Source organism: Nuphar pumila, chromosome 2 (genome assembly GCF_984573655.1).
Source record: "Nuphar pumila chromosome 2, dmNupPumi1.hap1.1, whole genome shotgun sequence".
NCBI lineage: Eukaryota > Viridiplantae > Streptophyta > Magnoliopsida > Nymphaeales > Nymphaeaceae > Nuphar > Nuphar pumila.
In genome coordinates, this window is record NC_143250.1 from 142,226,560 (window position 1) to 142,250,510 (window position 23,951).

The 23,951-nt window shown below is 38.1% G+C and overlaps 1 protein-coding gene across 2 annotated transcripts in view; it reads right to left on the reverse strand.

The window, feature by feature from the left end:
- Positions 1-2,838: 2,838 nt before the first annotated feature.
- The window catches only part of SWI3C (SWITCH/sucrose nonfermenting 3C), a 36,714-nt gene continuing 15,601 nt past the window's right edge, over positions 2,839-23,951 (reverse strand). The window contains exons 9-10 of one of the 2 annotated variants that reach the window (XM_089998406.1): positions 9,749-10,000; positions 2,839-3,016 (exon numbers count right to left, since the gene is read on the reverse strand). In XM_089998406.1, coding sequence (XP_089854532.1) covers positions 2,864-3,016; positions 9,749-10,000 — 405 coding nt within the window. In that variant the 3' untranslated portion in view covers positions 2,839-2,863. Of the gene's footprint in view, positions 3,017-9,234; positions 10,001-23,951 lie in introns of those variants that run through there. The other variant, XM_089998405.1, reaches the window with a different exon arrangement.

Consider the following 23,951-nt stretch of genomic DNA (forward strand, 5'->3'; position numbering starts at 1 on the left):
TCTTATCATTCTCCATTTGCCTTAGCCTCTGATTATCGATCATTCGGTTATGCCTCTTATCTTGATCAAGACTCTTCATTCGGTTATGCCTCTTATCATTATCATTCTCCCTCAAACACGAGTTGGGGTGAATCCACAACTTAAGTTTGCTTCGAAGTCAATCAAAGTCCACCCGAGGAAGCACCTTGGTTAAGATATTGGCTATCTGTTGTGACGAAGGAACAAACTTAGTGATATGAATGCCACGAGCCACCTTTTCCCGAATAAAGTGAAAGTCAATCTCAACATGCTTCATGCAAGAATAAAATGTCAGTTTGATAGTCACTTGAAGAGCTGAAAGATTATCACAAAATAGAATAGGTGGTTTAGATAAATATATCCCAATGTCCCAAAGATATATCTCAATGTCCCAAAGAATTAACGACAATCATGTAAGTTTCATTGTTGTCGACATCATTGCTTTGTATTCAGCTTCAGTACTTGAATGAACCACTCTGTGTTGTTTCTTAGCACTCCACGATATGCAATTTGTGCCAAGGAAGGTGCAAAAACCTATGGTGGATCTTCTGGTAAGAGGACAATCGGCCCAACCCACATCAAAAAAGGCATAAAATTGAATTGGAGTGTTACCCAATAACCGGGTTCCATACTCAATAGTTCCATGAATATACTGTAAAATTCTTTTCACCATTTGAAAGTGAAACTCAGTAGAAATTTACATGAATTGACTAACATAATTTACACTGTATGAGATGTCTGGTCTAGTAAATGTCAAATATTGTAATCCTCCGACCAGACTTCTATACAAAGTACAGTCATAGAATAATCTTTCACTTTCTTTGGTGGGGCGAAGGTTAGATGTCATAGGAGTAGAGATTGGCTTGGCGCCTAGCATTTGAGCTCGATCCAATAGGGCATAAGCATATCGTTTCTGATTCAAAAATAAGCCTTGAGCGAAGCGATGAACCGCTATTCCCATAAAGTAGTGGAGATATCTCAAATCTTTCATAGCAAACTCATTGCTAACTTTGGTAACAAAATCATTTATCATGGTAAGATTATTTTCTGTGAGAATGATATCGTCAACATAAAGCAGAAGAAGCATTATCCCATGATGACTTCGATAAATAAATAGAGATGAATGAGCAATACTAGAATAAAATTCGATAGAGAATAAAAATGTAACAAACTTGTCATACCAGGCTCATGGAGCTTGTTTCAAACCATATAAGGCTCTATTTAATTTGCACACAAAGTCAGGTTTATTTTTATCTCTATATCCAGGTGGTTGATCAATATAGACATCTTGATTCAGGAACCCATGTAAAAAAGCAATCTTAACATCTAACTATTTGATATCCCAATTGTAGGCAAGAGCAACGGTTAGAATAATTCTAATTGATGGAGGTTTTATGACAAGAGAGAAGGTTTCTGCAAAATCAACTCCAGGTATTTGACTGAATCTTTTAGCCACCAAGCGAGCTTTAAGACGTTCTACGCTCCCATCACTTTTTATTTTTGTCTTAAAAATCCATTTTCTCCCTATCGCATTCATGTTGGGCCTACGAGGAACTAGAACCCATGTATCATTCTGTTCTAATGCTAGCAATTCTTTTTCCATAGCTTGATGCCAGTCAGAACTCTTCAATACCTCATTAATTATTTTTGGTTCTAATGGTACAGTTAAGGTTAAGAAATACTTTGGATTTGGTTTGATTATTTCTTTTTTTGATCGTGTGACCATATGATGGATATTCTGAACATCTGTCCCAACATCATCTGAGTTCTCGGGTTGAATAACACTTTCTTCATTTTGAACTTCAAGTTCAAGAGAAATCGAATTTCCATGATTCTCATGGTTATCAAGGTTTTGATGATCATTTTCACTCTCAGTAGGAAAGCTGAAAGTATTATCTTGGAGAGCACTAGTTTGGTGGTCATCATTAACGCAACTCCTCTGCATAACATTGTCAACTTGATGACAATGATTTGAATCAATAAAACTTACTAATTCTTCATTGGCAATTATAGAAGCAAACAGTTTACCAGGAGCTCTGTATGGAAAAGTGTATTCATCAAACACATGTCTAGAAATAAAAATGTGGCCAGTATGAGGATAAAGACATTTGTATCCCTTGTAGAATTCACTATATCCCAGAAATACACATGGTAATGATCGTGGTTCAAACCTATTTTTGTTGTAATCTCTAATATATGGAAAACATTTGCAGCCAAAAGATCTAAGGTATGAAAAATCTGATTATTTCTTTATTAGCAATTCAAATGGAGACTTCATGTGAAGATTTGGAGAAGGAAATCTATTAATCAGTCACACAACCGTGGAGAAATCTTTCACCCAAAAACGTGTTGGACTATTACTCTGAAAAATCATAGTTAATCTCAGTTCAATAATAAAGCGATGTTTACACTGCCATTCCATTTTGCTCGAGCATTTTTAGGCAGGCTTTAATATGTTTAATGTCTTTTTCTTTCAAAAAAAATTCCAACACAAGGCGATTGAATTATCCTCCATCAGCGGTTTGAAAAACTTTAATTTTTTTTCTCAAACAGAGTAATCATCAAATTATGAAATTTAATAAATTTTTCTGTGAGCTCAGATTTGGCATTTAATGGATAAAACTATGTGAATCTCAAATATTCATTAACAAATATAGCATAAAACTTGAATTATTGAAAAGAAGATATAGGTGATGGCCCCCACAAATGATTGTGAACAATGTTCATCAATATGAAGGAACGATAACCTGCACACTTTGCCCATTTGACAACTTGGGCATACTAAAGGAGATTTATTCTGTGCAGTTACCTCAATAGAATTATTTTTAACTAGAAAATCAACCAGCTACATATTAGGATGGTTGAGTCTTGTGTGCCAGACATCCTTTCTAACATATTGGGATCGTGAAGAATAGTAGACTTGCTTATTCTCCTGTGTGACTCCAAACAAGCCACCGATTCTATTGTCCGCCACCACCATCTTGTTGTTGGCTTGATCCTTCACCAAAAAACCATCAGACGAGAACTCAAATGAATAAGGCATGTCAGACGTTAACTGACTAACAGAAATCAATTTTTTCTTAATCTTAGAAACAACAAGAACATTCTCTAGTATCAATTCTTTGCTTCCAACTTTTAAGTTTGTTATCTCAGTGTGAGAAATAGCAAGTTTAGATCCATCACCAAACATGATTTTTTTCTGAATCACAATACTTATTAAGATTGTCAAGTTTACCTACATCTGAAGTGACATGGGCAATCGCTCCTGTATTTGAAAACCATGCATTATCTTGACCATCAAAGAGTTTTAGTGTTGTGAGCCCTTGAGAGACATCTTCTGCCTAAAATGCTTGATTAAATCGATGTTAACAATTGATAGCGCTATGATTTGGGAAGCAAATTTGATAGATCACGCCTTTCTCTTTAATTTTTTATTGAATTTGATTTCCTACTTGACCATAAAATTGCTTCTTTAGGGTTGAATTATTTCCTCGATTTATGGTTTGACCTGCTTGAGTGAACTTATGACATTTTGAAGAAAAATATTGTTTTTTTGTTGGAATATCGATATTTTTTATTTTTAGTTCTTTGGCTAAAAAACGTTGAGTGGTTGTTCACTCCTTCATAAAGATTGCATCAGGTTTGATGGATTTGCAACAACTCAACGACTTTTTCATATGACGGGGTTGGTGGCTTTAGCATGGTTATAACAAATGATTCATAACTGGATCCAAGCTCATTCAATAACCAAAATACCTTGGTATCATCATCAATTGTCTTGACTATGGCCGCAAGCTCATCACATATATTTTTGACGCATTTTATATAGTCAACTATAGGCATCTCATTTTTTTGATGCAATTATACAATTTTTGAACTAGCAAGAACTCTCGTTCTTTAGATACATGAGCAAGGGAGGTTATCAGAGCATTCCATACCTCTCGAGAGGTTTAAAGTCCAACAAAAATTTCAAGGACTTCTTCTGCAAAAGTCCTAGTAATCCATCCTCACAGTAAACGGTCTGATTTTCTCTATGTCATGTACTCGGGATTCATAGGATCACCAATTGGAGTCTGCATATACTGAGCCGGTGTGGGGTATTTCACATTAAGAAAGCTTGTCATGTCTTGACTTTCTACAATACCAAGAAATTGGGTTTGTCATAATAGAAAGTTGTTATGGTTAAGTTTGATTGTTACAAAATTGGTGACATTAAGGTTAAACGGATATGTGTATTTCACCAATGAAGTCGATTTGGTTGAAATAACAGCTATAATAATAAAAAAGAGCAATATGAAAGCAAAAACACCCTCACCAGGCAAATGGCTTTGATACCATGAAAACAAAAAGAACTTATCAAAAGAATAACTTTCTACACACGATATTACGTGGTTCGGTGTTGAGATCACCTATGTCCATGGCACAAGCTCTCTACTCAATTCCACGACTTGAGTAGGTTCCATTATTAAGGATCTTTATATAGTTTTTACAATCAAATATTTTAAACATATCCAGACTCTCTTTCTTTATCATTCACGTATTAAGCATTATCGTGAACTTCTCTTAACCTTAGCAGATCCTCTATTTACCTTAGCCAACCATTATCAAGATTCTTCATTCGATTATCAACCTTATCATTAACCTCCATTTGCCTTAGCCTCTGATTATCGATCATTCGGTTATGTCTCTTATCTTTATCAAAACTATATTGATCAAGACTCTTCATTTGGTTATGCCTCTTATCATTATCATGAACCTCCATTTGCCTTAGCCTCTTATTGATCATTTGATTATGCCTCTTATCTTGATCAAGACTCTTCATTGGGTTATACCTCTTATCTTAATCAAGACTATCTTGATTAGGACTCTTCATTCAGTTATGCCTCTTATCATTACCAGATAAGTGAAAATATTCACCCTGCTCACCATTGATGTGTATGAAAATAAAAGTAGAAAAAAGGATGGTTCTAACCCATCCTATCCATTTGTCCCTGAATCCTGACTGCTCCAAGCATCTAAAGAGAAAAAATCATTTGATAGAGTCAAATGCCTTACACAAGTTAATCTTGATAAGAAAAGCTTTTTGTTTGGAGGTGTGGATAGAATGAATAGCCTCATGCGCCAATACCACACAATCATGTAATCTTCTGCCTTGTACAAAAGCACAATGTTGGAAAATAATCAATGAAAAAACCCTTTTGACTCTATTTCTAAGAGCCTTAGTGAGCAATTTTTGAGTAGTATTTAATAAAGAGATGGGTCTAAAGTTTATGATATCAATGCTGCGGGATGAGAATGAGAAGAAATTGGCCCCAACCTACCAGGCAACCTTCCATTTTTATGAAAGTCTGCAAATGCTGTCAACAGATCCATCTTGCATGATTCCCAAATGGCTTTAAAAAAACTCAACTGGAAAGCCATCCGATCCTGGCGATTTTCTGAGAGGAAGTCCCCACACTACATTTAATTTCCTCTGAGAATGACACCTCCAACCCCAATGCATTTGCCCCAGTGATACGTGGTAAGGCCAACAAAATTATACCATAGTCTTCATATCTGAATTTCGAAAACTTTAAACGAAAGAACTTTGTGACATTTTCCATAACGTCAACTCCTTAGCATATGTGCCCTTCAATGGTGACAGCACCCAGATGATTAGTTCATCTACTGGAAGAGGCAAACACATGGAAGTATTTGCTATTAGCATCTCCATGTTTTAACCAATGTACTTTAGTCATTCTGCAATATTCTAAATAAATAAAAAATCTCTCTCTTTGCTAGTGATTCCCTACCATCCTCAAGAGACTCCCTAGCCAATTCTTCCTGAATGCTTCCCAGTTCTGTTTCCCAAGCCCTAACCATATCGAATTTTGCCTTCCCTTGATCTTTGGACCAATTTATCAATTTTCTTCTGGTGAAATCAAGCTTGGCAGAAATTCTGACTGCTGCCCACCAAGCCTCTTGTTAAACCGACCACCATTCATTCAGTTGTGAAGTCATGTCATCCTGCCTGAGCCACCATGTCCCAAATTTAAACCCGCCTTTCGATTCCGCCAACCCTCCCCCCATGATTAGGGGTGGCAATCGGGTCGGGTTGGCGGGTTGGCATGTCAGCATACCTCAACCCGAACCTGACCCGTTTATTAAATGGGTCGGCTGTGGCAAACACGAACCCGACCCGTTTAATAAACGGGTAACCCGACACGACCCGCCAACCCATTTAATAAATGGGTTGGGTCGGGTAAACGGGTTTTCAGGTTGGCGGGTTGACGGATCGGGTTGGCAGGTAGGCAGGTTGGCGGGTCGGGTTGACGGGTTGGCGGGTCAGGTTGGCGGGTTGGCGGGTTGACCCACCCACCTAACCCGTTTATTAAACGGGTCAGCCGGGTTGGCGGGTTGGCATACCCCCAACCCGAACCCGACCTGTTTAATAAACGGGTTACGCGGGTCGACCCGTTTATTAAACGGGTTGGCTTAAGCCCAACCCGAACCTGCCTAAGAGGCGGGTTGGCGGGTCGTGCCAGAAATTGCCACCCCTACCCATGATGCACCTCCGCAAGATCCCAATAATGAATGAATTTTGCAAATTAGCGCATGCTCTTAGTAAGAGATTGTGGTTGATTTGAGTCTCCCAAATGCAAAATGCAATTAAAATCCCCTCTTACACACCAAGGGGCTAATTTTCTATATCCCAATTCCAATTTCTGTCAGATATATTTTTTCATGGTACCAGTGGGCGGGGTCATACGCAGAAGTAATATCTATTTCCTTGGAACAACATCAAAAATTCTTTACCACCCAGGTGGTATCCCATGTGATAAGCGGGGTCCTGTATCAAGCTGAAGGCCTAGGATTGAATCCCTCTGCCACATGGGGGCGGCTGTTGTTCTGATAGGGATCCGCCTAACCCCAGCTTGCCTTTCAAAAAACATCAAAATTTCTTTATTTGATGTAATTCGAAAGGAACAATTGTTTAGGCATGCTGCCCAAACCGTGCATATTCCACATTACTATCTTCATTTTCCGCAACCGACACACCCCCTATGCCATTGTGGGTTTGCTCTTCCGATTGGAGATGCAATGGTTTTGAATTTTCATCTCCGAGATGATATTCTTTTTAGCCTGACTACCCAAGCAGATTCGCAAACGCCTCAGTGCTTCATTCAATGTTGTTTGGTCTGGAATTTTAGATTCCAATGATGGGTTTAGTTGTTCAGACTGACTAGTACCATTTTGGACCAGGATCTGTCCCAGGTCCACCCAAATTTCATGTATCGGAATGGTAATCACACCCTTCTAACGTGGCGCCGGCAATAGCTTTGAAACTGCCGGATAACTGGAGCTCATATGTGTTTCCGGATCAGTAGCAAGGTCCCAATCCACAAACCAATTAAAGTTCAATTTTGACCCCCTGATAAGGTACAATATCTATTTTCGTTCAAGATACTGAAAAGGAGAGACTTCCCTGGATGTAGGCCTCACCTCAAAACGGAATATGACTTCACGTTTTATTGAATGAGGATGGCAATTTTTAAATTTCCATTTATGGACCAAATGGACGCATGAAAGCTAGGCCCTACCCCCCTTCCTCCGTACAAGTATAGGCTTCCTTTTGGGCAAAATCCAAGAGGAAGTCTAGGCCATGTGGCAGGAGCTCCAACCCGCGGACCAGGGTGCCACTAAACTCCCTCATACCAAACAGACCTTGAAGGTGTTCAATTCGGAGGCACAGCATACCCGACTTCCTTTGCTTGAACAAGCTAAAATAGATCTGGTAATGGGTTCATCTTCTTGGCAAGCTTGATTATGGATAAAAACATGATCCTTAAGGATGATCTTGATGTAAAATAGCCTCAAGAAATTCAGAATTTTCCATTACCATAACCTAATGATTATTTTGATATAAAATGAAAATACCAATTTTCAGTATGATATTTTTTTTTATGATGAGGAACCCTCATCAAGAACCGGGTCACTTAATGGGCCTCCTCCCTTGCAAAGTAAACCCCTGGTGGGGTCACAGACACCCAAGCCCTTATGGAGCCCACCAGTTAAAGGCACCTGAACACCCAGTCGGAGTCAAACCCAGCATAAAGGGGTCAGCAACGGGCCCACTGCCACTCGGACCCAGGCAGTGTAGTTTGATATTCAGTATTATGTAGGAATATAATTCCACAGTTTGGTTAGTAATCCAGAACCCCGACTACACAGCATCGGACACCCAAAGTTTGTGGTACCACTCACCAAATTTCAAATTAGTAATAGGCTTAATATGACTTGTATCTAGGCCAATATCGACTAGTTCTACTCTGAAACTGACTCAGCAGTTCATCACTAAGCTTTTCTCAAGTTACTCAAACCCTGTTTTAACCAAAACATGAGAAGGGCACTAGATCAACATAGCCACTCATGACACCTCTTCCAGAGAAAGGATCACTCTTTTCTACATGCAATGTGGATTCCTGACCACATTTTCTATAAGTCCTACAAACTCGGGTTACCAAAGAAGGGAGCAGGAAAAAAAGGTATCAGCAGCAACTGCTTCTATTGTGAGAGTTCATAACATTCATATTAACCTATTATCTGACCCTGCATCTAGGATTGAGTAAAACCCCTATACACTCAACTGTCGTGGTACTAACTGTTATCTTTTGCTTCATTCCTTGTTCCTCAGGAACCAACAGAAATCCACTTTTGATCATAGACCTAGTTATGGGATTTCATTCCCAATCTCAACAATGAACACATATTCCTGAATAACACACATACACGCCAAATATATTAGATTCAGTACCATCCAATTTACTGCATGAGAAAACTCATCCACAAAAACCAAAAGACCACTATCGCTGATAGTAGTGTTGGTTGGAAAATCATAACGCGCACCGGCACGCTCAAGAGAGAGAGAGAGAGAGAGAGAGAGAGAGAGATCTACTTTCATGGTTATGAGTAATAGGGTCCCTGCATGGATGGTTGATTGGATTCTGGATCCAACTCGAACACATGTTCAGTTTTGGATCTAATTAGAATCATTAGATAGGTCTAGAGACGATAGATGACAATAACCAACACTAGGTCGATCTGCCTGGACCTATCAAGTGTTTCAAACCGTATCAATCACCACATTCATAGATTAGCAAGAATCTTTAAAGATTACTTTGAATGAAATACATGAGAGAACCGTACACACACAAGAGCTACACCATACACCATCATGCACAAATCAAGGATTTTTAAGAACTTTTGCATTAAATACAAGTCCATTCTCCTTTAGATCCAACTTGTTCAATTCACCTTTTCATTTTCTTGAAAATTCTATTTTACAGATTCATATGCAGGCATACAGGCTCATGCTTGGCAAGACAAGAAAGAAGTAGATGGTAGTTAAAAATAATCAGTTTCAGCAATTTAAGCATTTTTCCTGATAAACCTGTCGGTCTGCTCTCATTTTGAAACAAACAAAAATAGAGCACAAGCTTTATGCGCATGAACCTCTAAGTGAGATAAGAAGACAGGAAGCAATGCCTATATGCTTTTAATTTACATTAGTGTTAGTACTAGAAACAGGTCTCAACATGGAATGAGAAACACTAGGATTTGGAGGTGTAGAATTAACCACCACAGAAGCAGCCGGTGCAGCTGGTGGAGGGTGCAACGCAGAGAGTGGAACACGAGGGCCAAAAGTAAACATTGGCTGCCGAGGCATGAAAGACACAGCTGGATGATTTACCTGGTGATTAAACGCAGGAACTGTTGTTGGTGGAGTGGAGGTTGGCATCACTGGCCGATTATTGGTTGCCATTGCTGCTGCTGCAGCAGCTGTAGGAAGAGGCGATGAGACAGTTCCAGCAAATCGGCCTGATAGCAGACGTGCACGGTCAGCTGCAATCCTCTGTCTAGCCCTCTCAACCTGATCACATTCCTTTAACAGTAGAGTCTCGATTTCACCAATTTGCTTCAGCTTGAGCTCGATCCGTTTCAGCTGCATTAAGTCACCATTGAATTAATAACAGGAGAAACAAAACCCATCAAAAGAATTAATAGGCAAAACTTGGTATGGCTATTTTTAAACACAGCAAAATTGAAGACTGATGTAAGCAGAGTATGAGAAATCATCGCGTTGTAAGGCATTGAATTCCATGTTCTTATTGTTATTTCCAGTCATGAATTTTACCTAATATTTATTTTCTTTTTTGGATAGGCACGCTGGGGTTAGGCAGAACCCCACCAGATTACAAGAGCTGATTCAAAACTCATAATCTACATATTTGAAGGAAACCAATCAGGTAGTTTATCCTTCCAGCATTTATCAAAACCAGGCACTCCTAATTTTACAAGATTATCGGCAACATGAAGCTCGTCTTTAGGAGTCCAAACACAGTCTAATTCCGAGAACCTGGAAAACTACGTCACAGTGACACAGCACTTAGGGTCTGTGTTTAGGACACGAATTGGACATGCTGACACAACTCAGACGTGTATGGTTAATAAATTTTATTATATTTCAATAAAATTGCAGTTTTATATATCAAAATATCAAAAAATAGTTTTTTCTTGATTCAAAAATTAAACAATGTGTCCTGTGCCCTACTTGTAAAAATCATGTATTTGTGTCTTGAGTCCATGCCACATCTGTATCCATGTGACAGGATCGACACTAATTAGTTCATTAAAGAGTTCAGTCGATGTGTCCATGCAACAGAGCTGGAAAAGAAGATGCTGAGCAACAAGATAGTGAACAGACATAAAGGATAGTACTATGATCATATTTCACTCATTGATGATTTTCTATATCACTTATGACTTTCTAGCTCCAAGATATCTGAACTTGTCATCAACTTATGTTACAATATGCAAGTCCACAGTAAAACATTATGGATCAGAATATTGCATGATGCAGAAATCAAGTCAATTACATACTAAGACAGATATATGCTAAAGAAAATTGGAAGAATAAATGAGCAATCCAGATAACCGTGATGAGACAAATGCAGACTGTCAGCAAAAAGGGAGTGTAGGAGGTCTCCTACAGAGTCTCTGTACAATGAATAGAAAGAAAGTAAATCCTTAAGGATCAAGAGAAAACTGCATTTCAAAGAAAAGATTCATGGAATATGGCTCTTGACTTAATGGGGAAAGAAACCACACATAAACAACATGGATAGCTGACATTGGAAGCCTGCTTCCCAGAAACTCGCTTCGGAAGCGCGAAACTCCTCGCTTCTGAAACTTGATGAGAACCTCGATTCCCCCACGCTTCTTCTATGCTTTCCACACGCTTCATCTATTCTTCTTATATGTTCTCTTACTCAACTTTTCATGTTTCTTATGTGTTTTCTCTCTCTTCTCACTCACTTCTATGTGCTTTCTCTAAAGAAATTGGTAGTCATCATTTTTAGATTTTGTTAAAAATTTAATTCTTACACTAAAAAATAGTCACTTTTATTTTAGTTTTTATTTGTATTTGATTTTGATTTCCATTCAATTCTTATATATATATATATATATATATATATATATATATATATTATTCATCACTTCATATACATTTTAAATACATTGCTTCTCGCTTTCGCTTCCCATATCGTTTCCCACTTCCGCGTCTGGTAACCTTGGTTCCAAGCATCAGCCACCAAGTTAAACAATGCACGCACATCAAAGTGGAAATTGATGTTTTTTGTTCAAGGCATGTTTTGCCAATATGGGAACATGTCGGTGGCACAGAAATGAATAGATTCATTATTTCATATTTATTGGCAGTATCATGTAAACAGTATAACGTGAGGTGAAACAGCCAAATCTTAAACCCCAACATGCACAGGTGTATTTGTTCATCTGAAAAGAACTACAAGAACAAACTCTCTCTCTCTCTCTCTCTCTCTCTCTCTCTCTCTCTCTCTCTCTCTATATATATATATATATATATATATATATATATAGTGTGTGTGTGTGTGTGTGTGTGTGTGGTAGCTGCGCAACCCTTAGGTGCATAGCTACCTGCACAACCATATTGGCCATCAATCACGCCTGTGATGGACGGCCAGCACAAAAAACAGCTTTAGCGGCAGAAATTGGAGCCTTTAGTGACGGGTTTCTGACTGTCACTAAAGGTCCCAGTTTCTGCTGGGACGTTTAGGTTGATGCATGAATCAAGACACTTGATTTACTGCATGCACAACATATGGTCTTGTAAAGGTTCTTGTATTCAGTAAGATCAATATACATCTTTCCACCATTAACACTTAACTGCAGGTGTAGTGAAACATGAGTTAACAAAGGCTTACAATCAAACATACATGTTTTGCACAAGAGATCCATAGTGTACTTATACTGAGTTAAGACCAGACCATCTTTTCTTTTATCAACCTCAACTCCCAAGAAGTATTTCAACTAACTAAGATCCTTCATTTCAAAACGTTTTGTTCAGCATTTCCTTTATTTCCTAAATATGTTTATCGGCGCTCCCTGTAATAATGATGTCATCCACCTATATAAGCAAAAGAGTCATATACCCCATACCTTTGTGGATAAACAAAGAATGATCGAGTGAAGACCTGTAAAAGCCATGTCTCTGTATTTTCAACGAAAAACTCTCGAACCATAAATAAGAGGCTTGCTGTAGGACATATATAGCCCTCTTAAGTTTACACACATACTCAATTGGATCATTCTCAGCATAACTTTATGGTCATTCTATATAAACCTTTTCGTTCAAGTTTTCATGTAAGAATGCATTCTTAACATCAAGTTGGTGGGTTCAAAGCCCAACCATGATCTACTGCTAGAGACAAGATGATATGTATTGTCCTAATTTTAACCATGGGTTTGAATGTCTTCTCATAATCCATGTCATACTCTTGAGTATGTCATACTCTTGAGTATGTCATACTCTTGAGTATGTCATACTCTTGAGTGAAACCTTCTGCAATAAGTCGGGGCTTATACCTTTCAATAGTCTCATTTTCAACATAACTTTATACTCATTTTATATAAACCTTTCCGTTCAAGTTTTCATGTAAGAATGCATTCTTAACATCAAGTTGGTTGGTTCAAAGCCCAACCATGATCTACTGCTAGAGACAAGATGATATGTATTGTCCTAATTTTAACCACGGGTTTGAATGTCTCATAATCCATGTCATACTCTTGAGTGAAACCCTTTGCAATAAATTTGCTTAGACCGAAAGCACTTTAACCACTTTTCATGTTTGGCATTCATGCAACACTTTCATTTCATTATTCATGAATCCATTTCTTATTTTGGATAGCTCGAGAATAAGAAATTGGTTCTTCTTGTTTTTTTATTTGCATAAGAAAAGTCTGATAATCTGTACTAAAATTTTTATCCTACCCATCTTTCAACAGGATGTCTAACCATGTTTGATCTTCTGAACTCTAGTTGTGCTATGATTTCATCACATGGGCTGATGGTATTTTCATGAATATTCGTGTTTCTTGATTCCCTTTGTGCCCCGACTTCAAAACTAGTTGCCCCTTTATTTCTTTGGGTGTATACATGGCCTTCTTTATATATTTCATCCATAGCTGAATTTTTTTCAAAGAAGGTAGCAAATTCCCTTTCCAAACCATGGTCTTCTATAACTTCTTGTGGTATGGAACAATCATTAGGTTCAGAAAACAACCCCTCCTCACTTAACCATGGCTGATAATATTCAATGCTTCCCTCCTTTGTTTTCTAAACTTGTTTTGCATTAGAGCCATACTCAAAAGAACTTTCATAAAATACCACATTTCTGGAGATGTGAATATATTTATTTCTGATATCCTTTATAATTATCAGCATAGCCAATAAATTTACAAACATGAGCTTTGGGTTCAAGTTTATTTCTCTGAAACTTATCCAATATGAATATAGCAAATACACCCATAAGCTCATAAAGAATCATAATCAAGATGTTTTACGTACAAAGCATAATAGGGAAACTTGTAATTTAGAATCTTCATGGGCAACATATTTATAAGATGCACAATTGAATGAAAGGTCTCTATCCAAAGACATAAAGGGGTTTTTCTCGCATGTAAATCGCTAGGGCACTTTCAACAATATGACGATGCTTTCCTTCAGTTAGTCCATTTTGTTGAGAGGTGTAAGGGCAAGATACTCTTCTATTGATTCCATTATTTTCAAGATAAGTATATTACTTCGAAGAGTATTCGCCTCAACCAAATTCAGAATAGACATAGACAATTGATTTTTAATTAACACAATGGAATTTCGTGAATATGTTGAATACTGTTGAGAGTAGGTGGTTTAAAGTAAACTCTTCTTAGTTTTGGAGGTTATTTGAAAAGTTATTAAATATTGGACTTGGATGTAATTTATTAATTTGGACTCTCTCTATTTAACATAGAGAGAGCCCTAATGTCGATTAAGTGAATTAAGTTTTCTCTGTATGTGCTGCTCTCTCTCTCTCTCTCTCTCTCTCTCTCTCTCTCTCTCTCTCTCTCTCTCTCTCTCTAACCAGGGTTCGGTACAACATCCTTTATCATTCTACATGGTATCAGAGCATCGATCGTGGGATCTTACTCGATCGTGATCAAACTGTTGCCGAGCTTCTCCCTGCACCAACGAAGATTTTTTTTTCCAGGTTAGCTGCTTGTGATTTCTGTGTAAGATCTGATAACAGATCTGGGATTTGACCAAGGTCATGGCCCAGATCTGTCATCAGATCTAAGGAACAGGATGCGTGCCTCTAGTTTCTTGTTTTTTTTTCGTTCGTGATTCTCTGTTGCCGTGATCTCCCTGTTGCCGTGATTCCCTGGTATCGTGAATCCCTGCCGTGATTCCTTGCCGTGATTTCCTGGTGCCGTGATCCCCTATTGCTGTGATTCTTGTTGCTGTGATTTCCTGCAATCTTCTGGTCGATATTTGTTTATTTCTTGTCGTGACTTCCTGCTATTTGGGAGAAACAGCAATTGCACTTGTTGTGCTGTGCTGGTGATTAAGATATGATTGTCGAGCCCTATATGTCTGGGAACAGCCTCTGGTATGATTCAATTTATGCATATACAGAGTTGTGTTGGTCGTGACTTCATGATGTGCTGAAGAAAAATTATATTTTGGAACTATTACTCATGTGTATGGGCTGCTGTTCACTAATGTCGTGGAAACTGTGTTGAGAAAGTAACTTTGTTGTGGGCTGTGGATTCTTATTGTCGTGGTTTTGTGTGTGTGAACAGCTGCTGGTTGTCGTGTGAATGTAACACACGCTATCCCCTGTATTGGTTGAAGTCTCTCCAGTTTTTGTTTGCTGAAATAGAAGTATATCTTCAGTATGGCTGAAAGTTCGAAATGTGATTCCAAATTGGAACATGTTGGAGAGTATAAGGCATTTGCCAATCCCTTTTCGTATGGATCCTCTGTAAGGTTGAATGAAACTAACTATGTCAGGTGGTCCAGAACGTTCATGATGTCAGTATTTGGACATCGTAGAAAGCATATCTTGCTGGAAGAAGAACCCACTGAAAAATTGGGAAAATATGCTACCTGGGATGAAGATAATGACATAGTTATGTCATGGATCATGAATAGTGTTGAAACCCACATTGCAGATGGTTTAATTTATTATAATACAGCCAAGCAGATGTGGGACAATCTTAGAGATACGTATTCACAAGAGACCAATGTGAGTCGTATCCTGCAAGTCGAACAAGAGATATATAATTTACAGCAGAGAGATCAGACCTTGGCCCAGTATTATGCATCAGTAAAAGCTGCGTTTGAAAGACTCAATGCTCACAGGCCTCTTTGTTGCTCGAAGCAGAAAGATCATCAAGAACAGACTATGGTTGCTCGGTTTCTTACAGGTTTATCTTCAGAATTTTCTGTTGCAAAAGTCCAAATGTTGACTGGATCAGATGTACCTACTCTTGCTGATGCATATAATCGCCTTAGTAGACTTGCGATATCTCTTCCACAATCACAGCCTGTGACCCAGTCATCTGCTCTAGTTGCTTCCTCTGGTTATGGGCGTGGAAATATTCAGAATATCAGAGGACGAGGTCGTGGACGAGGTATAGGAGGCAGAGGAAAGCTTCAATGCACATTCTGTGGAAAATCTGGACATTTAGAAGATCGGTGTTGGGATAAACATGGCAGGCCAACCTCTTCATCATCAAATTCTTATGCTCCTAAAGCAAATGTTACTACTCTGGAGGCAACAAAGGTACAGAAAAATATCTCTGCTGGTGACAGTAGTATCACCCTCAGTCGTGCTGAATATGATGAGCTGATAGCCCTTCGTTCTGTGAGTTTCATCCCTCCTGTAGCTGGTGTTGCCTATTCAACAGGAAATCACCTACATCCAACAAACAGTAAGTGGATTATTGACTCCGGTGCATCCAGACATTTGTGTGGAAATTCTCTTGTTTTTTCAGATCTAAAGGATATTAATGCTCATCGAGGAGTCTCATTAGCCGATGGGAGTTCCTCACCTGTTGTTGGTCAGGGCAATATTTCTATATCCTCCTCATTACAGTTGCAAAATGTTCTTCATGCTCCAAACTTTCCTCTAAGTTTACTCTCTGTTAGTTGCCTTATAAAAGAACAAAACTGTAGAGTAATATTTGATCCGATGGGGTGTCATTTTCAGGATTTGCTGACAAGGAAGAAGATTGGTGGAGGCTATGAAGCAAATGGAGTTTACTACCTACATCATCCAATGGGTAATGTTCATGCTGCCGTGGAACATTCATCCAGTCCTGTTCAGTGGCATCGTCGTCTGGGCCATCCTTCATTGTCAAAGTTTCGTTCAGTCTTTCCTCAAATTCCTTCCACCACATCATTTCAGTGTGAAGCTTGTCAACTGGGCAAGCATCATCGAAGCTCGTTCTCTTCAAGTCAGAGTCAGTCTAGTAATAAAGTTTTTGAACTTCTTCATGCAGATGTATCTAGTAAGATTCCTACTAGGACTCAGTGTCGTTACTATTTGGTTATTGTTGATGATTTTTCTAAGTTGTCATGGGTGTTTTTAATAAATGAACGATCTGAAGTTCCACGTATTATTCAATCCTTAATTCTTGAAATAAAAACTCAGTTTGAATCTTTTGTCAAGATTGATCGCACTGATAATGCTCTCGAGTTTAAATCAAAAGGTCTGTTACAATTTTACCAAGATAATGGCATCCAACCCCAAACTTCTTGTGCCTATTCTTCTCAACAAAATGGTGTGGCTGAGCGAAAACATTGGCACTTGCTTGATGTTGTCAGGACTATTATGATTCAATCCAATGTTCCTGCGTTATTCTGGGGTGATGCGATTACCACTGCTTGCTATCTGATCAACCGCATGCCTTCGTCTTCTGTGGGCGATCAAATTCCATTTCATATCCTAAAACCTAATGCCTCACTCTTTTCTTTTTCACCCAAAATATTTGGATGTGTTTGTTTTGTACACAAACTTGGCCCTGACCGTGATAAATTAGCTGCTCAAGCTACAAAATGCATATTCATAGGCTATCCCAAAAATCAAAAGGGATATCGATGTTATGATCCTATTTCTCGCCGAGAGTATGTCACTGCGGATGTATCTTTCTTGGAATCCACTCCATATTACTCCAGTACCGGTTCTCCACTGCAGGTTGATCCAGCTGAGTCTTTTCCTTTACCTATACCTCCTTTTCCGTTGGAGTCTGTGCCCTCACTACCGAACCAAACTTCATCCGCTTCCAGATTTCATAATCCTCCATTGGTATATGTGCGTAGAGCTCCATCTCCGCAAGAGCCTTCATCTTCTTCTTCCCCTGAGGTAAGTTCTACTGACAATAGTGATCTTCATGATGATGATAACAGGCCTATTGCTCTACGAAAGGGGACACGACAATGTACCTTATATCCCATATCTCATTTTGTCTCCGATGTCAGAATTGGAAATCAGATGAAGTCTTTTATTTCAGCCTTATCTGCTGAAACTATTCCACTGAACTATCGGCAGGCAGAACTTGATAAGCGATGGAAACTGGCTATGCAAAAAGAAATGGATGCTTTAGTATCTCAGCATACATGGGATCTAGTTGATTCCCCAACAGATGCTGACATTGTTGGATGTAAATGGGTATATACAATAAAGTACAAATTTGATGGTTCTATTGAAAGGTACAAGGCCAGATTAGTAGCAAAAGGGTATACTCAGACATATGGAATTGATTTCTTTGAAACTTTTTCCCCTGTTGCACGGATGGGTACGATTCGTCTTGTTCTCTCAGTAGCTGTTCAGCATGGTTGGAGTTTGTACCAATTAGATGTGAAGAATGCGTTTCTATATGGGGATCTATCTGAGACTGTTTACATGCAACAACCTCCAGGATTCGAGGTTGAGGGGGAGTGTCAGAAAGTGTGTAGATTGAGAAAGGCGATTTATGGTTTGAAACAGAGTCCTCGCGCATGGTTTCAAAAGTTGTTTGAAGTGATGTCACGCTTTGGCTTTAATAGGTCAGCAGCCGATCATACACTATTTATCAAGAAAACTAGCTCTGGCATAGTTGTTATGGTGGTATATGTGGATGACATTATTCTTACAGGAGATGATGTGAAAGCCATTGAAGCCACAAAGGCTCATCTTCAAAAACATTTTGTTACAAAAGACCTTGGTTCACTGAGGTATTTTCTGGGTATAGAAGTTGCCAGGAGTCGTGAAGGGATGGTTCTGTCTCAACGGAAATATGTTCTTGACTTATTAAAGGAAACAGGAATGTTGGGAGCCAAACCAGCAAATATTCCCATGGACCATAAAGTTCAGTTGTTTGAAGAAGCGTCAAAAACGGTTGATAGCAAAAGCTATCGCTCCCTAGTAGGGAAGCTATTGTATGTGACTGTGACCAGACCGGATATTGCTTTAGCAGTAAGCAAGGTTAGCCAGTTTATGGACAAACCAACTGAGGTACACTGGAATGCAACTATTATGATTCTCAAATATCTAAAATCTTCTCCTGGAAAGGGGTTATTGTTCAGGAAAGGTGGAACTCTGGAGATAGTGGCCTATTCTGATGCTGACTATGCAGGATCTGTAGTGGATAGAAAATCTACCACAGGATTCTGTGTGTTTTTGGGAGACAACTTGATCTCATGGAGAAGTAAGAAACAAAATGTGGTTTCTAGGTCAAGTGCAGAATCAGAATATCGGGCTATGGCCCAAACAGCTGCTGAAATGATGTGGGTTCGTACTGTTCTTCATGATCTTCAGGTGAAGGTTTCATCTCCTATGACCATGATGTGTGATAACAAGGCTGCAACATATATAGCAAACAATCTGTCTTTCATGAGAGAACAAAGCATATTGAGGTTGATTGTCACTATGTAAGAGATATGGTCCAAGCTGGATATATCAATACCAAATATCTTAAGTCAGAAGATCAAGTTGCAGATATGTTTACAAAACCCCTTGCTAGACCAAATTTCTCAAAATGTTGTGACAAGCTGAACATGATTGATATCTATGCTCCAGCTTGAGGGGGAGTGTTGAGAGTAGGTGGTTTAAAGTAAAATCTTCTTAGTTTTGGAGGTTATTTGAAAAGTTATTAAATATTGGACTTGGATGTAATTTATTAATTTGGACTCTCTCTATTTAACATAGAGAGAGACCTAATGTCGATTAAGTGAATTAAGTTTTCTCTGTATGTGCTCTCTCTCTCTCTCTCTCTCTCTCTCTCTCTCTCTCTCTCTCTCTCTCTCTCCCTTTCTCCTCTCTCTCTCTCTAACCAGGGTTCGGTACAACATCCTTTATCATTCTACAAATACTTCATGTTTATGTTTCATAAAATATATCCACGTATAACGAGAAGTTATCAATGAAGGAAACATAATAATAACTACTGGAAGAAGTAGCACTGGTTGTTGATCCCATACATCAGAGTGGAGAATTTCAAAAGGTTTTGAAATTCTTTCATTCAAAGAACTAAAAGTACATGATTCTTTGAAATTTGACAACTTGGACAACACTAGCAAACTCACATTCTAAACTAAACTCGGGAATGAATTTATTAGAAACCAAACTTTCAATGAAACCACAACTACAATGAGCAAGACAATTGTGCTAGACATTAGCTTTACTTAATATAGAAGTACTAAACAAAACTGATGGACTGGGTGACTCTAGACTAGGCTTCGAAATATAACCAGCTGATTTGGATGTAGGATCTTCATTGAAGATGTACATATTCTCAATCTTTTGCCTTCAGAGAATATCCTCTTCGTGTGAAGATCTTTAGCACAAACAGATGACAGAGTAAATACCACACATGAATTTATATTATCAACAAGTTTAGAAACAGAAATAAGATTCTTCTTGATGTTGGAAACAAAATAAACATTAGAGATATTTAAATAACTAGACTTAGATAAAGGAATAAACACATTTCCAGTGTTTGTGATGGGGTGACGAGTCCCATCACCAGTAGCAATACTATCTTTACCATGATAAGGAACCAAAGTTAAAACTTACCCTCATCACTTTAATGTGATTCGCAGTCCCATAATCAAGATTCTACACTGCTTGCTCATTTTGCTTTAAATTGAGTCTTGTAAGGGCAGCAAGTAGCAATTGTTTATCTATTGGGAGTCGGCCTTCTCCATGTACTACTCTGACCTCCAAATTGGCTCTTATCTTTATTCATGTTTTGTGTTGCCCCTCGATTATATCCTAGGATCATCCTTAAACCAACAATTCGCTTTGACATAGCTTGATTTCTTTCATATGAAGCAAATAAGAATAGGGTGTTTCCTTTAAGCAACAGTGTTAAGAAGAACATTCGGTGTGGGTAGTATACCTCGGCTTCCCGGATTGCCCCCACGACTACGTCCCCTGCCTTCTCCAAAGTATCCACGGTCTGGTGAGACATTAGTAACCATAACTTCCTAAGTTTCATTAGAGATATCAACATCAACAGAAAGGGTCATCTCATAATGTAATAATTGGGCCCTCAAATTCTCAAGCATAGAAAGCAACTCCGAATACTATAAGGTAGTAGAGAGGACATGATAATCATGGCCAAGACTGCTAAAACCCTGTTGAACCATATCCTTATATGATACTTCATAGCCAACCATGGCAATATGCTCTTCATCGTATTCATATACTCCATGATTGACATGGAACTTTTCTTCAAATTCAAAAATTCTCTCTTCAAAAACATTACCCAGTATTCTAAAATTTGATAATATGTCTAGACTAATCTAATCCAGAGTTGCATTGTAGTGCAATCATCAGGCACTCCAATAAACACCTCATGTAACAAAGTGGAGATAACATAGGTGACCAATGCTTGATCTGCTTCATCCATGAGATAAAGTCAGAATTTTTGACATGAACAAAAGAAATCACAACCTCTTTGTCATTCTTTTTTTCTTTTAAAATATACTCGGTGGAGGGACGATGGACCAGAGTTACCGAAGCGCGCTTTTCCGAAACACATTTCGAAAGCGCGAAACGTCGCGCTTCCAAAACGCGCAGGGAAGCGTCTTTTTTTTGGGAAGTGTGCTTCCCATAAATGAGAAGCGTGTTTCCCTTTTATGGGAAGCGCACTTCCCTTTTATGGGAAGCACGCTTCTCCCTTTTCTCATTTTTAAAAAAAAAAAATCCTCTTTTTTCGCTTCCCCCTCGCTTTCTAGGTCGCTTCTGGTTCGCTTCCTAGGTCACTTCTGAAATGGTTCGTGATTCGTTTCTAAGTCATCCCACGCTTCCCGCTTCCTAAAATTTTGAAATTGCCTCGTTTCTCACTCCCGCTCCCGCTTCCTCTACTGGCAACCATGCGATGGACCCGTTAAGGTGTCCAAAGAGATCTTGACTCCTAATGAAAGGAGTTATTTGCCTATTCCAAGTTAGAAAATTAGAATTGTTCAATTTTTCAGAGACTAATTGACGTAAAAAGGTAGAAATATTCAGCCTATCACATCAGAATAAGAACTTAAAATTTTGCCGACTTTTTTTTGTCAGAATTTCACAGCAGGCATGTACCAAAATTAATCAGATCAGAAACTTGAAGTTTCTGATCTTAAGAAGAAATTTTATGTAATCTGGAGGTAAATGACGTGATATAGGGAACCCAAATAAATAAAAATCTGCAAACCTGAATATGCAGATAATAAACAGAGTATGCAATCAGTTTTGGATCCAAACAAGATGCGATAAATAACAGAGTGCCAGAATATCTATGACGTCAAGGCCAAAAGAAACGAAAGAGAGAAATCTGAGATTAACGTCAAACAGGGGTTTAGAAAGAAAACAAGAGATCACGATATCAGAGTTTTTTTTTTAAGAAAACGGAATCACAGCAGCAATAACAACAGTAAATCAGAGTAAGAATAACTGAAGATAGAAGAAAGAGAGGTTTAAAGAAGAAAAGGAGAGAAAGAATAAGTAGAGGAAGAAGAAAGGATGAACAGAAAAGAGGAAAACTTGAAGAGAGGCAAACAGGAAGATGAAAAACCCAAGATCTCTTAGGACGTACCTCAATAGATGCGAACAGACACTCTCCTGCTCTGATACCATGCTAGAACTGGTATTTTACGAATGGCCACAGTACAAACAAAGAAGAGAATACACTATGAGAGTTGAGGTTGTTTCTTCTTTCCAACGATTCCAATGAGGGATCATGGTGGAGTCTTTCACATTATATAGAAAACAATATACAAGGCAACTTTCCATATTTGTCCATAATACATACTTTACAAAAGGGAGCCCGTATTGAATCTGGGTATTGGATCCGGATCCAAAACTCAGATCCAATATTGTTATCTCTCAATAAGTTGTAGGTTGCATCTTCTCAATCAGACCTTATAGATGTACTTAACATAGTTTATTTAATAGGAACCATGTTTTGATTATGTTTTTTGGACATAAAAATAAGATTTTTTCATGAAATTTTGGTATATTGTGAGCCATTGATTTTTTGAAGATCATAAAAAACCTGCATGTATGTCATAATCACATGATCCAAAACTTGTTTTCCACTGAATAATGACTGTAGATCATATCTGTAGGGTCTGATCAACAAAAGATGCTCAAAATTTTTGAAATTTTGAAGCTTTTAATAGGTGGGAGTGGAGCACCTTATCATTACTAATATATATATATATATATATATATATATATATATATATATATATAGAGAGAGAGAGAGAGAGAGAGAGACGGCCATCCTAATGACTTGGAGAGGTAGATGAAGCAACACAAATTCAAAAAATAGCCATGCACCAATATCCTTTTTTCTACTTGTCCCATCAAAATATAAAAAAAGAACAAGATTCTTTTAATTTCTTCTTCACTCATCTTCTAATCTCTTCCTAATATTATTTAAGACAAGGAAATTATCAAATGCAATGCAGAGCATCTGAATTAAAATGTTCAACCAGTGATGAGGGTTTTCAGCACCAAGAGACCCACCACATGGATATGGAAAAAGAAACAAATACAATACCTTGGAGAAGATTAGGACACAAGAATACGTGTCAAATTGATAGTTCTTGATTAAAAAAAGAAAAAAAACCTAATCTATCTATTTTAGGGACTAATAGTTATTTGGTTGAAACAAGTGGACCCAATAAAAGATCTAGAAGTAAAGAAATCAATCACTTTTGAAACTTAAGAGAGAAAGAGAATTGCATATATAATGTCATATAAGAGAACCCATGTTGGATACTTGGAGTGTATGTGTGTGTGAGAGGGACTTCTCTATTCAGTTTTAATTATTTTTAATCTTTATCTAAATTATTTAAATTTTTTGGACAAATATAATATTAGACACTACTTTGATTCTGCTTGACATAGCCGACCACCATTGACTGAGTCAAACGAGGTTAAAATCGTGCCCCAATCAAGCCACTTGAAGGTGCCCAGTGATAGTGGAACTATCAAGGCAATCTTCTACTTATTTCTGGTTTATGTTGGATAAAATTTCCATCATCTTTCTCTTGGCTA